The sequence below is a fragment of the Nycticebus coucang genome, chromosome 8, assembly GCF_027406575.1.
Source record: "Nycticebus coucang isolate mNycCou1 chromosome 8, mNycCou1.pri, whole genome shotgun sequence".
Classification (NCBI taxonomy): domain Eukaryota; kingdom Metazoa; phylum Chordata; class Mammalia; order Primates; family Lorisidae; genus Nycticebus; species Nycticebus coucang.
The window spans coordinates 2314893-2328763 of record NC_069787.1 but is presented as its reverse complement, the minus strand read 5'-3'; the positions used below and the strand labels follow the sequence as shown (position 1 = coordinate 2328763).

Below are 13871 nucleotides of genomic sequence, written 5' to 3'. Positions count from 1 at the left end.
AAAAGAAAAGACAAAGAAAAAAAGAGAAAGAAAAGTAACAATGTATGCACAAGAATAGAAAACTTCAGAGGAGGAGCAAGATGGTGGCCTAGTAACAGTTTCTTTGCAACTGGGCACACTGAGATTGGGGAGAGAAGTCTCCAGGCATCTGTGGCTGGTAGGATCTGCCCAGAAACATCCCTTTGAGGACACAGGGAGACAGTGAGAGACTTCTGGACCCCAAAAGGAGGACAAAAACAGTGGAGAACTGGCAGGTGGTAGCGTTGGTTCAGTCGGAGGCCACTCACAGCTATAACTACAGCAACAGCGAGATTACAAGCAGAGAAGGCCTTACCTGTTTTGCTTTTGGACTTGGGCACTCAGTTGAACTACCTTGGGAAAACTTGGGCGAGAATGTGGATGACTTTAAGTGTTGTCTATGGCCCCGGATTGAGCCAAATGGAGCTAATATTGTATGGTTGTGGACCACCTGTACAGCCATTGTAGGAGAATTGACCCTGCAGGCTCCGCCCTAAGGGTCGCAGAGCACTGGGAGACCTTGGGCCAGTAATCTAGTGTCTGAGCAACCCAAAGGCGGGGACTGAGACATGGAAATTTCAGTGTTTGGCAGAGCACAGGCTTGGCCCTCGGGGGCATAGAGTGAGACAGGTTTTGGCGCACTGGATAAGTGGCCAGCCACTTCAGGAGAGATCCCAGCAACAAGTGCTTTCCTGGGAAAGCTTCTGCTTAGCTAAGGTTAACAGTTTAAAGTGTCTTTTAAGCGGGCTAAGGAGAGCTTTAGGGTCTCAGCCCTGAGGAGTTTGAGAAATCAGCAGAGGCCTCCAGTCTCCAACTTGTACAGCTGTGTCAGCACTGTGATTAACATCTCATACCCAGGAGATCACCTCCTGCCCAGACAATATTCAGCAATATATATATACTGTTTTGGTTTGGGGTTTGTTTTTTTTTAATTTCAACATTTTCCCTCTAGATTTTTCTTTTTCTTTCTTTAATTTCTTCAATTTTCTAGTTTAAATACAATTTTCCATTGTTGCCTTCTTTAACAATTAGAACTTCCTTTTTTCTAGTGTTTTTGCGCCTATTATTTGGTTTTTCCCCCAATTTTATCCCGTTAGGTTTTTTGTTTATTTTGGATTGGTTTGACTTATAGTATTTTTGTCTTTCCTCTCTACTTGGTTGAGGTGGGGTTCTGTCTGAACAGGCTGGCAAAGAGCTGCTGACCTCGAAGGAACCACCCAACACAGCACCCCCAGAGGTTGGGCGTTTTAAGGTTGGGTCAAAGTACCCTACTGTACACCTATATTATTCCTGTCTCCCTCTTTCTGTGCCTCTCTTTTTTTTGTCAATATTCCCTTTTACTCACCCCCTCTCCTTTCTCCTTTTTCTTTCTTCTTCTTTTTTTTTTAATCTTTTTTCCCTTCTTGCTCTTCAATCTTCTCATCCTTCTGGTCCTGTACCAAAAGGACTCATCGAAACCCTAGTCCAGAGGCATGGCAACTTAAAGAGCAAGAGGAAGTGAAAGGAAAATTAGGGGAAGGAAACAAATAAAAGAAAACACTCATGAGGAAGAATCAGCAGAAAACTCCTGGTAACATAAAGAACTACTCCAGAGCAACCCTCCCAAGGGACCACGAGGTAGCTACTGCAGAGGATTCCACCTATAAAGAAATGTTAGAAATGATAGAAAGGGAATTTAGAATACAGATGATGAAAACAATGAAGGAAATGATGGAAACAATGAAGGAAACTGCTAATAAAGTGGAAAATAACCAAAAGGAAATCCAAAAACAGAATCAAATAAGAAATGAACGATATGAAGAATACAGAAAGGATATAGCAGAGCTGAAGGAACTGAAACAGTCAATTAGGGAACTTAAGATGTAATAAAGTATCAACAACAGATTACATCATGCAGAAGAAAGAATCTCAGAGGCAGAGGACAAAGCTCTTGAGATAATTCAGACAGTTAAAGAGGCAGAAAAGAAGAGAGAGAAAGCAGAACGTTCACTGTCAAAATTATGGGACTTTATGAAGCATTCAAAGATACGAATTATAGGAATCCCAGAAGGGGAAGAAGAATGCCCCAGAGAAATGGAAGCCATTCTAGACAGTATTATAAATGAAAATTTCCCAAATATCACCAAAGATTCTGACACACTCCTTTCAGAGGGATATTGGACCCCAGGTCGCTTCAACTCAAGTAGAGCTTCTCCAAGACACATTGTGATGAACCTGTCCAAAGTCAAGACCAAAGAAAAGATTTTGCAAGCTGCCAGGAGTAAAAGCCAATTAACCTACAGGGGCAATCCATCAGGGTGACCACAGACTTCTCTAATGAAACTTTTCAAGCCACAAGACAATGGTCATCTACCTTTAATCTACTTAAACAGAATAATTTCCAAACCAGAATTCTATATCCTGCTAAGCTAAGCTTTAAAATTGACAGAGAAATCAAATATTTTACTGATATGCAAACACTGAGGAAATTCGCCACAAGACCTGTCTACAGGAAATACTTCAACCTGTTCCACACACTGACCATCACAATGGACCACCAGCAAAGTAAGCACCCAGAAATTAAAGGACAGAACCTAGCTTCAACAATGGTGCAAAAGACAAAACTAAGCAATGGACTTTCACAAAATAAGACAAATAGAATGCTACCACACTTATTAATTATATCAATAAATGTTAATGGCCTGAATTCCCCACTGAAGAGGCACAGATGGGCTGATTGGATTAAAAAGCACAAGCCATCCATTTGCTGTCTGCAGGAAATACAACTAGCCTCAAAAGACAAATTAAAACTCAGAGTTAAGGGTTGGAAGACAATTTTTCAAGCAAACGGAATCCAGAAGAAAAGGGGGGTTGCAATCTTATTTTCAGATATATGTGGAGTTAAAGCAACTAAAGTCAAAAAAGACAAAGATAGTCACTTCATATTGGTCAAGGGAAAAACACAACAAGAAGACATTTCAATTCTAAATATTTATGCACCCAACTTAAATGCTCCCAGATTCTTGAAACAGACCTTACTCAATCTGAGCAATATGATATCCTATAACACCGTAATAACAGGGGACTTAAACACTCCTCTCACAGAGCTGGACAGATCCTCTAAACAGAAATTAAACAAAGATATAAGGGACTTAAATGAGACCCTAGAACAACTGTGCTTGATAGACGCATATAGAATACTCCATGCCAAAGGTAAAGAATATACATTCTTCTCATCACCCCATGGAACATTCTCCAAAATTGATCATATCCTAGGATACAAAACAAACCTAAACAGAATCAAAAGAATTAAAATTTTACCTTGTATCTTCTCAGACCACAAGGCACTAAAGGTGGAACTGAACTCTAACAAAAACATTCAACCCCACACAAAGGCATGGAAATTAAACAACCTTATGCTGAATGACAGTTGGGTTTAAGAAGAAATGAAAGAGGAAATCATTAACTTCCTTGAGCATGACAAAAATGAAGACACAAGCTACCAAAACCTGTGGGATATAGCAAAAGCAGCCCTTATCACTTTATATGCCTACATTCAAAAAACAGAAAGAGTGTGCATCAACAAACTCATAAACCATCTTATGGAATTGGAAAAAGAAGAACAATCTAAGCCTAAACCCAGCAGAAGAAAAGAAAATTAAATCAGAGATTAATGAAATTGAAAAGAATCATTCAGAAAATTAATGAAACAAGGAGTTGGTTTTTTGAAAAAATAAATAAAATAGATAAATCTTTGGCCAGACGAACTAGAAATAGAAAAGTAAAATCTTTAGTATCCTCAATCAGAAATAATAAAGGGGAAATAACAACTGATGCCACAGAGATACAAGAGATTATCTCTGAATACTACCAGAAACTCTATGCCCAGAAATTTGACATTGTGAAGGAAATGGATCAATATTTGGAATCACACCCTCCTACCCAGGAAGAAACAGAGCTCCTGAAAAGACCAATTTCAAGCACTGAGATCAAAGAAACAATGAAAAAGCTTTCAACAAAAAAATGCCCTGTTCCAGATGGCTTCACATCAGAATTCTATCAAACCTCCCAAGAAGAGCTTATTCCCATACTGCAGAAATTATTCCAAAAAATTAAGGAGGAAGGAATCTTCCCAACACATTCTACAAAGGAAACATTACCCTGATACCAAAACCAGGAAAAAACCCAAACAAAAAGGAGAATTTCAGACCAATCTCACTCATGAATATAGATGCAAAAATTCTCAACAAAATCCTAGCCAACAGATTACAGCTTATCATCAAAAAAGTCATTCATCATGATCAAGTAAGTTTCATCCCAGGGATGCAAGGCTGGTTTAACATATGCAAGTCCATAAATGTTATTCACCATATCAACAGAAGCAAAAAGAAAGACCATATGATCCTCTCAATAGATGCAGAAAAAGCATTTAATAAAATCCAGCATCTTTTTCTAATTAGCACACTGAAGAGTATAGGCATAGGTGGCACATTTCTTAAAGTAATTAAAGCTATCTATGACAAACTCACAGCTAATATTTTACTGAATGGAGTAAAACTGAAAGCTTTTCCTCTTAGAATTGGAACCAGACAAGGTTTTCCTCTGTCGCCATTACTATTCAAGATAGAGCTGGAAGGCGGCGCCTGTGGCTCAAGGAGTGGGGCGCTGGTCCCATATGCCGGAGGTGGCGGGTTCGAACCCAACCCCGGCCAAAAAAAAAAAAGATAGTGCTGGAAGTTCTACCCAATACAATTAGACAAGACAAGAAAATAAAAGGCATCCAAATGGGAGCAGAGGAAGTCAAACTCTCCCTCTTTGCTGATGACATGATCTTATACTTAGAGAACCCCAAAGACTCAACCACAAGACTCCTGGAAGTCATCAAAAAATACAGTAATGTCTCAGGATATAAAATCCATGTCCACAAGTCAGTAGCCTTTGTATACACCAATAACAGTCAAGATGAAAAGCTAATTAAGGACACAACTCCCCTCACCGTAGTTTCAAAGAAAATGAAATACCTAGGAATATACCTAACAAAGGAGGTGAAGGACCTCTATAAAGAAAATTATGAGGGCGGCGCCTGTGGCTCAGTGAGTAGGGCGCCAGCCCCATATGCCGAGGGTGGTGGGTTCAAACCCAGCCCCGGCCAAACTGAAACCAAAAAATAGCCGGGCGTTGTGGCGGGCGCCTGTAGTCCCAGCTGTTCGGGAGGCTGAGGCAAGAGAATCGCGTAAGCCCAAGAGTTAGAGGTTGCTGTGAGCCGTGTGACGCCACGGCACTCTACCACTCTACCCGAGGGCGGTACAGTGAGACTCTGTCTCTACAAAAAAAAAAAGAAAATTATGAAATCCTCAGAAAGGAAATAGCAGAGGATATTAACAAATGGAAGAACATACCATGCTCATGGCTGGGAAGAATCAACATTGTTAAAATGTCTATACTTCCCAAAGCAATCTACCTATTCAATGCCATTCCTATTAAAATACCAACATCGTACTTTCAAGATTTGGAAAAAATGATTCTGTGTTTTGTATGGAACCAGAAAAAAACCCATATAGCTAAGGCAGTTCTTAGTAATAAAAACAAAGTGGGGGGAGTGGGGGGGTGGCGCCTGTGGCTCAATGGAGTAGGGTGCCGGCCCCATATGCCGGAGGTGGAGGGTTCAAACCCAGCCCCAGCAAAAAACTGAAAAAAAAAAAACAAAGCCAGGGGCATCAGCATACCAGATTTTAGCCTGTATTACAAGGCCATAGTGGTCAAGACAGCATGGTACTGGCACAAAAATAGAGACATACACACATTTGGAATTGAATAGAAAACTAGGAAATGAAACTAACATCTTACAATCACCTAATCTTCGATAAACCAAACAATAACATACACTAGGGGAAAGACTCTCTATTCAATAAATGGTGCTGGGAGAACTAGATATCCACATGTAAAAGACTAAAACTGGACCCACACCTTTCTCCACTCACAAAAATTGATTCAAGATGGATAAAGGACTTAAATTTAATGCATGAAACGATAAAAATCCTTAAGGAAAGCATAGGAAAAACACTGGAAGATATCAGCCTGGGGAAAGACTTTATGAAGACGTCTGCCATGGCAACTGCAACAACGAAAATAAACAAATGGGACTTAATTAAACTGAAAAGCTTCTGTACAGCTAAGAAGACAACAACCAAAGCAAATAGACAACCTAAACAATGGGAAAGGATATTTGCATATTTTGAATCAGACAAAAGCTTGATAACTAGGATCTATAGAGAACTCAAATGAATCCACATGAAAAAAGCCAACAATCCCATATATCAATGAGGAAAAGAGATGAATAGAACCTTCTCTAAAGAAGACAGACGAGGGCGGCTCCTGTGGCTCAGTGAGTAGGGCGCCGGCCCCATATGCTGAGGGTGGCGGGTTCAAACCCAGCCCCGGTCAAACTGCAACAAAAAAAAAAAAAATAGCCGGGCGTTGTGGCGGGCGCCTATAGTCCCAGCTGCTTGGGAGGCTGAGGCAAGAGAATCGCGTAAGCCCAAGAGTTAGAGGTTGCTGTGAGCCGTGTGACGCCACGGCACTCTACCCGAGGGTGGTACAGTGAGACTCTGTCTCTACAAGAAAAAAAAAAAAAAAAAGAAGACAGACGAATAGCTAGCAAACACATGAAATAATGTTCATCATCCCTATCTATTAGAGAAATGCAAATCAAAACCACCCTGAGATATCATCTAACCCCAGTGAGAATGGCCCACATCACAAAATCTCAAAACTGCAGATGCTGGCGTGGATGTGGAGAGAAGGGAACACTTTTACACTGCTGGTGGGACTGCAAACTAATACAACCCTTTTGGAAGGAAGTATGGAGAACCCTCAAAGAACTCAAGCTTAACCTCCCATTTGATCCTGTAATCCCATTACTGGCTATCTCCCCAGAAGGAAAAAAAATCCTTTTACTATAAGGACACTTGCACTAGATTCTTTATCACAGCTCAATTTACAACTGTCAAATGTGGAAACAGCCTAAATGCCCCCCAACCCACGAATGGATTAACAAGCTGTGGTATATGTATACCATGGAATACTATTCAGCCATTAAAAAAGATGGAGACTTTACATCCTTTGTATTAACCTGGATGGAAGTGAAACACGTTATTCTTAGTAAAGCATCCCAAGAATGGAGAAGCATGAATCCTATGTACTCAATTTTGATATGAGGACAATTAATAACACATTGGGGGGGCGGGGGAAGGGGAGAGCAGAGAAGGAGGGAGGCAGTTGGAGGAAAGGAAGAGCAGAGAGAGGGAATGGTGGGGTAGAGTCTTAGTGTGTGACCCACATTTTGAGGGCAAGGCACAATTGTAAGAGGGACTTTACCTAACAAATGCAATCAGTGTAATCTGGTTTCTTGTACCCTCAATGAATCCCCAACAATAAAAAAAAAAAATTTTTTTTTTTTTTTTAAAGAATAGAAACATTCCTTTTCTTCTATGTTTTTATAGTCTAAATCAAGGACTGGTCAAATTTTGGGAGGTATTACAATTTGGGTTACATAGAATCAGGCAAGAACGTTTTGTCATATGAAGAGTTTCTCTATACATGCATACAGGCAAACCTCAAAGATATAGCAGGTCTGAATATAGACCACCACAATACAGTGACTAGGGCAATAAAGCAAATCACACAAATTTTTTGGTTTCCTAATGTATATAAAAGTTATATTATATTTACACTATACTGTAGTCTATAAGTATGCCATAGCCTAATATGTAAGATGTCTAAAAAAACATAAATTAAAACAATAAATTAAAAAATAATGTATTGCTAAAAAATGCTAATAAACATCTAAGCCTTCACAAGTCACAATCTTTTTTGCCAGTGGAAGGTCTTGCCTCGATGTTGATGGCTGCTAACTGATCAGGTTGGTGGTTGCTGAAAGGTCGGGGTATATGTAACAATATCTACAATAAATAAGACAACAATAAAGCTGGCCACACTGACTGACTTTTCCTTTCACAAAAGATTTCTCTGTAGCATGTGGTGCTGTTTGATAGCACTTTACCTACCAAAAGCAGAAAGTCTTTCAAAATTGGGGTCAATCCTCTCAAACCCAGCTACTGCTTTATCAACTAAGTTGATACAATATTCTAAATTATCTAAATTCTTTGTCATTTCAATAATGTTCACAGCATCTTCACCAGAAGTTGATCCCATCTTAAGAAACCACTTCCTTTGCTCATCCATAGGAAATCATTCATCCTGGCTCGGCGTCTGTACTCAGAGGCCAGGGTGCCAGCCACATATACTGGGGCTGGCGGGTTCCAACCCTGCCTGGGCCTGCCAAACAATGACAACTACAGTAAGAAAACAGCCGGGTGTTGTGGTGGGCACCTGTAGTCCCAGCTACTTGGGAAGCTAAGGCAAGAGAATCGCTTAAGCCCAACAGTTTGAGGTTGCTGTGAGCTGTGATCTCATAGCACTCTACCCAGGGCGACATAGTGAGACTCTGTCTCAAAAAAAAAAAAAGAAAGAAAGAAAGAACTCATCCATTCAAGTTTGGTCATGAAATTGAAGTGATTCAGGCACATCTTCAGGCCCCACTTCTAATGCTGGTTCTCTTGCCATTTCCACTCCCTCTGTAGTTATTTCCTCCAATGAAGTCTTGAACCCCTCAAAGTCATCCATGTAGATTGGAATCAACTTCTTCCAAAGTCCTGTTAATGTTGATATTTGGACCCCTTCCCATGAATCACTACTGTTCTTAATGGCATCTAGAATAATGAATCCTTTTCCAGGTTTTCAACTTACTTTGCCCAGATCCATCAGAGAAACACTATCTACGGCAGATATGCACGACCTTATGAATTGTATTTCTTAAATAATAAGACTTGAAAGTCAAAATTACTCTTTGTTCCACAGGCACAAAAACAGCATTAATCTCTTTGCACATCTCTGCCAGAGATCCTGAGTATTGTAAATGAGCGGTAACATTTTGAAAGGAATCTTTTTCTGTGAAGTAGGTCTCAATCATTGGCTTAAAATATTCAGTAAACCGTAGTGAACAAAGGTGCTATCATCCAGGCTGTGCATATATAAAGAGCACAGGCAAGGTAGACTTAGCAAAATTCTTAAGGGCTCTAGGCTTTTTGGAATGGTAAATGAGGACTGGCTTCAACTTAAGTCACCAGAAACATTAGCTCCTAACAAAACTCAGCCTGTCCTTTGAAGCTTTGTAGCCAGGCAATGACTTCTCTCTAGCTATGAAAATCCCAGATGTGTCTTCTTCCAAGCAGGCTGTGTCATTTACATTGAATATCTGTTGTTCAGTGTAGCTGCCTTCATCAAGGATCCTAACTAAAGCTTCTGGATAACTTCCTGCAGCTTCTCCATCAGCACTTGATGCCTTGATCTTTCACTTTATGTTCTAGACACAGCTTCTTTCCCTAAGCCTCCACTAGGTTCAATCTTTTCTTCTGCAGCTACCTCACCTCTTTTAGCCTTTTCAAGGACCAGAAAGTTAGGTCCTTGCTCTGGATTAGGCTTTGGCTTAAGGAATGTTGTAGCTGATCAGATCTATTTACACCCACTAAAACTTTCTCCCTGACAGCAAGAAGGCTGTTTTGCTTTCTTATCACTTATCAAAAGTGTTCACTGGAGTAGCACTTTTATCCTTTGCATTCACAACTTGGCGAACTGTTTGATATAAGAGGCCCAGTGTTTAGCTTATCTTGGTTTTCATACCTTCCTAAGTTTAATCATTCCTAGTTTTTCATTTAAAGTGAGAGATGTGAAACATAGGTAGCTCCCTGGAGTGATTCCGTCCTGCGCGGCTGTTCCTTGGAGCAGTACTCGTTTATCTCCGTCCGCCTTCTCCCCCACCTAAGTGCGTGCCACCACCTCATGGAAGATTCGATGGACATGGACATGAGCCCCTTGAGGCCTCAGAACTATCTTTTCGGTTGTGAACTAAAGGCCGACAAAGATTATCACTTTAAGGTGGATAATGATGAAAATGAGCACCAGTTATCTTTAAGAACGGTCAGTTTAGGGGCTGGTGCAAAGGATGAGTTGCACATTGTTGAAGCAGAGGCAATGAATTATGAAGGCAGTCCAATTAAAGTAACACTGGCAACTTTGAAAATGTCTGTACAGCCAACGGTTTCTCTTGGGGGCTTTGAAATAACACCACCGGTGGTCTTACGGTTGAAGTGTGGTTCAGGGCCTGTGCATATTAGTGGGCAGCACTTAGTAGCTGTGGAAGAAGATGCAGAGTCAGAATATGAAGAGGAGGAGGATGTGAAACTCTTAAGTATGTCTGGAAAGCGATCTGCTCCTGGAAGTGGAAGCAAAGTTCCACAGAAAAAAGTAAAACTTGCTGCTGATGAAGATGAAGATGATGATGATGATGATGAAGACGATGATGATGAAGAAGATGATGATGATGATGATGATTTTGATGATGAGGAAACTGAAGAAAAAGCTCCAGTGAAGAAATCTGTGCGAGACACTCCAGCCAAAAATGCACAAAAATCAAACCAGAATGGAAAGGATTCAAAACCATCAACACCGAGATCAAAAGGTCAAGAATCCTTCAAAAAACAGGAAAAAACTAAAACACCAAAAGGACCTAGTTCTGTAGAAGACATTAAGGCAAAAATGCAAGCAAGTATAGAAAAAGCGCATTGAACATTCCTGGGCACTACTGGTAAATTAAGCCCAAAGATGGGGAGAGAGGAAAAGGAGAGACAAATGTAGTCCATACTGAGTATCATCAACAATCCAGACTGAAGTCTTCTATTTTAATCTCAATCCCCCTTTCCTGATTTGCTACCCACGCCCCCTTCCAGGCTGGAAACAATCTCACTTTGATTTCCTAAAGCACTCTCTTTTTGACTGTGAATGATACTTGCGTATGCTTTCCATTACCTGTGCACTTGCCTCACCTCTTTGACGATGTTTTAAATTACCTTTGTATCTCCCTAGCTGCTCAATAAATATTTGAATGACTCAAATAAAAAAAAAAAAAAAGAAACATAGGTAGGGTTTTCAATTGGCCTAATTTTAGTACTGCTGTGACTCAGGGAACAGGAAGGCCCCAGGGAGGTGCAGTTGGTGGAACACACACATTTATTTATTTACTAAGTTTGCTATCTTATATGCATACTGTTTATGGTATCTGAAAATAATTACAATGGTAGCATCAAAGATCATGAATCATGGATCATCATAACAGATACAGTAATAATGAAAAAGTGTTGAGGGTAGGAGTGGTGGCTCATGCCTGTAATCCTAGCACTTTGGCCAAAGTGAGAGGATCTCTTGAGCTCAAGAGTTCAAGACCAGACTGAGCAAGAGCAAGATCCTGTCTCTACTTAAAAAGGGAATTACTCTTTTTAAGAGATCTCTTTTTAAGAGATTAATGCTGTTTTTGTGCCTGTGAACACAACATCAATTCTGAAGCCTGTGGAACAAAGAGTAATTTTTCTGATGACTACTTAAAAAGGGAAAAATTAGCCAGGCATAGTGGCAGGTGCCTGTACTCCCAGCTACTCAAGAGGTTGAGGTGGGAGAATCACTTGAACCCAAGAGTTTGAAGTTGCTGTGAGCTAGGCTAATGACCTGGCACGCTAGTCCAGGTGACAGAGCAAGATTCTGCCAAGAAAAAAAAAGACAAAGGAAAAGAAAGAGCCTGAAATATTGCCAGGGTTTACCCAATAAGTAGCAAATATACAAGAAAAGGCAAGCCAAAAAACAGTTGCAGTTCCCACTAGCTGTCAGTGTGTAGAAGGTCCAGAATCAGGTTCAAAGATCATATAACTAGTAAAAAGGAGAGCCAGGCTTCAAGCCTAGTTTTGTCTGACTCGAAAATTATGCCCTTCCTCACTTCCCTTCATTACTTACCAGAAAAGACTAAAAATTTGCTTTCTTTTTTTTGAATTCTGTGCCTTCTACCTGAAGTGGTTCAGAGTATATGTTCTAAAATGTATTTGAATGTGACCAAACAATTCAGTTATAAAAGAAAGGCAAAGGGTAGAGAACCATGTGCCCCTCACTGATGACTAAAACATGAGTTGAGTAGAACACCTTCAATAGCTTGACCTTGAGCAAGTCCCTTCACCTCTTCAAACCTCTATTTCTTCTACTGTAAAATGGGAAAAGGATCTCAGACTGCCTGAGGCATGGGAGAGCTGGGAAGTAACAAAGATGAAGGGCGCCCATACCTCAGTAGTTAGGGCACCACATGTTCCAGGGCTGGCAGGTTCAAACCCAGCCAGGGCCTACTAAACAAAAACAAAAACAAAAAAAAATACCTGGCCATTGTGGTAGGTGCCTGTAGTCCCAGCTACCAGGGAAGCTGAGGCAAGAGAAAAGCTTGAGCCCAGGAGTTTGAGGCTGTTGTGAGGTATGATGCCACAGCACTCTACTGAGGGAGACAAAGTGAGATTCTGTCTCAAAAAAAAAAAAAAAAAAAAGGAGAAGAAAGAAAGTATTGTATGTATTTAACCAGGGATGGGAAACTGCCACCTTACGGCCACACGTGGCCTTCTAGGTCCTTAGGAAAAGTCCTCTTGTTTTTATTAAAACATTTTTGTTTTTCTTTTATATTTGTATTTTATTTTTAAAATGAACGTATTTAAAATACCAAAGAAGGGCCAAGCACAGTGACCCACACCTGTAATCCTGGCACTCTGGGAGGACAAGGCAAGAGGATCTCTTGAGCTCAGGGAGTTCAAGACCAGGCTGAGCAAGAACAAGACCCCCATCTCTACTAAAAATAGAAAAACTAGCTGGGCATTACGGTAGACAACTATAGTCCCAGCTACTCAGAAGGCTGAAGCAGGATGGCTTGAACCTAGGAGTTTGAGGTTGCTATGAGCTAGGCTGACATCTTGGCACTCTAGCCTGGGCAACAGAGTGAGACTCTGTCTCAAAAATCAACAGATAAATAAACAAAATAATAAACAAATTAAATAAATAAACAAAAATTAAATACAAAAGAATAAAACAAGTTTCAACAAAATAATCCCCCCGGAATGACCGGCACAATTAGAACATTAGTGAGCCAGAGGGGCTAAATTGACAGCTGCTATGCTCATGATTCAGTTCTAACTTCCCCACCTGACAGGCACCACTACTTCACAAGGCTGGTTGATGAGTTTATGGGAGTCAAGTAGCCAGTCTGTTATCAGCTTTTGACAGTGGTACACTGTGTTTCTGTTTGAAGTGGAATTTGTGAATAGTTTGCACAGCAACAGTATTTTTCTTTATTTTTTTCCTTTTTTTAATTTATTAAATCATAGCTGTGTACATTAATGCAATTGTGGGGTACAATGTGCTGGTTTTATATACAATTTGAAATACTTCCATCAAACTGGTTAACATAGCCTTCATGGCATTTTCTTGTTATTGTGTTCAGACATTTATATTCTACACTTAGTAGATTTAACTTGTATCCTTGTAAAATGCACTGTAGGTGTGATCCCCCCCGCCCCTCCTTCTCCTCTTCTTCTTCGGCTATAGTTGGGTTATAGCTTTCATATGAAAGTGTGGGTGGGGTGGTGCCTGTGGCTCAAGGTGTAGGGCGCCGGTCCCATATGCCGGAGGTGGTGGGTTCAAACCCAGCCCCAGCCAAAAATCACAAAAAAAAAAAAAAAAAAAAAAAGAAAGTGTGGGTGTTTATAAGTTGGTTTCACAGTAGGGCTGAGTACATTGGATACTTTTTCTTCCATTCTTGAGATACTTTACTAAGAAGAATATGTTCCGGGCAGTGCCTGTGGCTCAGTGAGTAGGGCGCCGGCCCCGTATGCTGAGGGTGGTGGGTTCAAACCCAGCCCTGGCCAAACTGCAACAAAAAAATAGCTGGGCATTGTGGC

The 13871-nt window shown here is 40.5% G+C and overlaps 2 protein-coding genes across 5 annotated transcripts in view; one reads left to right on the top strand and one right to left on the bottom strand.

The window, feature by feature from the left end:
- The window catches only part of EEFSEC (eukaryotic elongation factor, selenocysteine-tRNA specific), a 300214-nt gene that overhangs the window by 273392 nt on the left and 12951 nt on the right, over nucleotides 1-13871 (bottom strand). The window lies entirely within an intron of this gene.
- Nucleotides 9807-11004, top strand: LOC128591841 (nucleophosmin-like). Its single transcript, XM_053599612.1, has one exon. It carries the CDS (start codon nucleotides 9898-9900, stop codon nucleotides 10681-10683), a length of 786 nt encoding a protein of 261 aa, XP_053455587.1. The 5' UTR covers nucleotides 9807-9897; the 3' UTR covers nucleotides 10684-11004.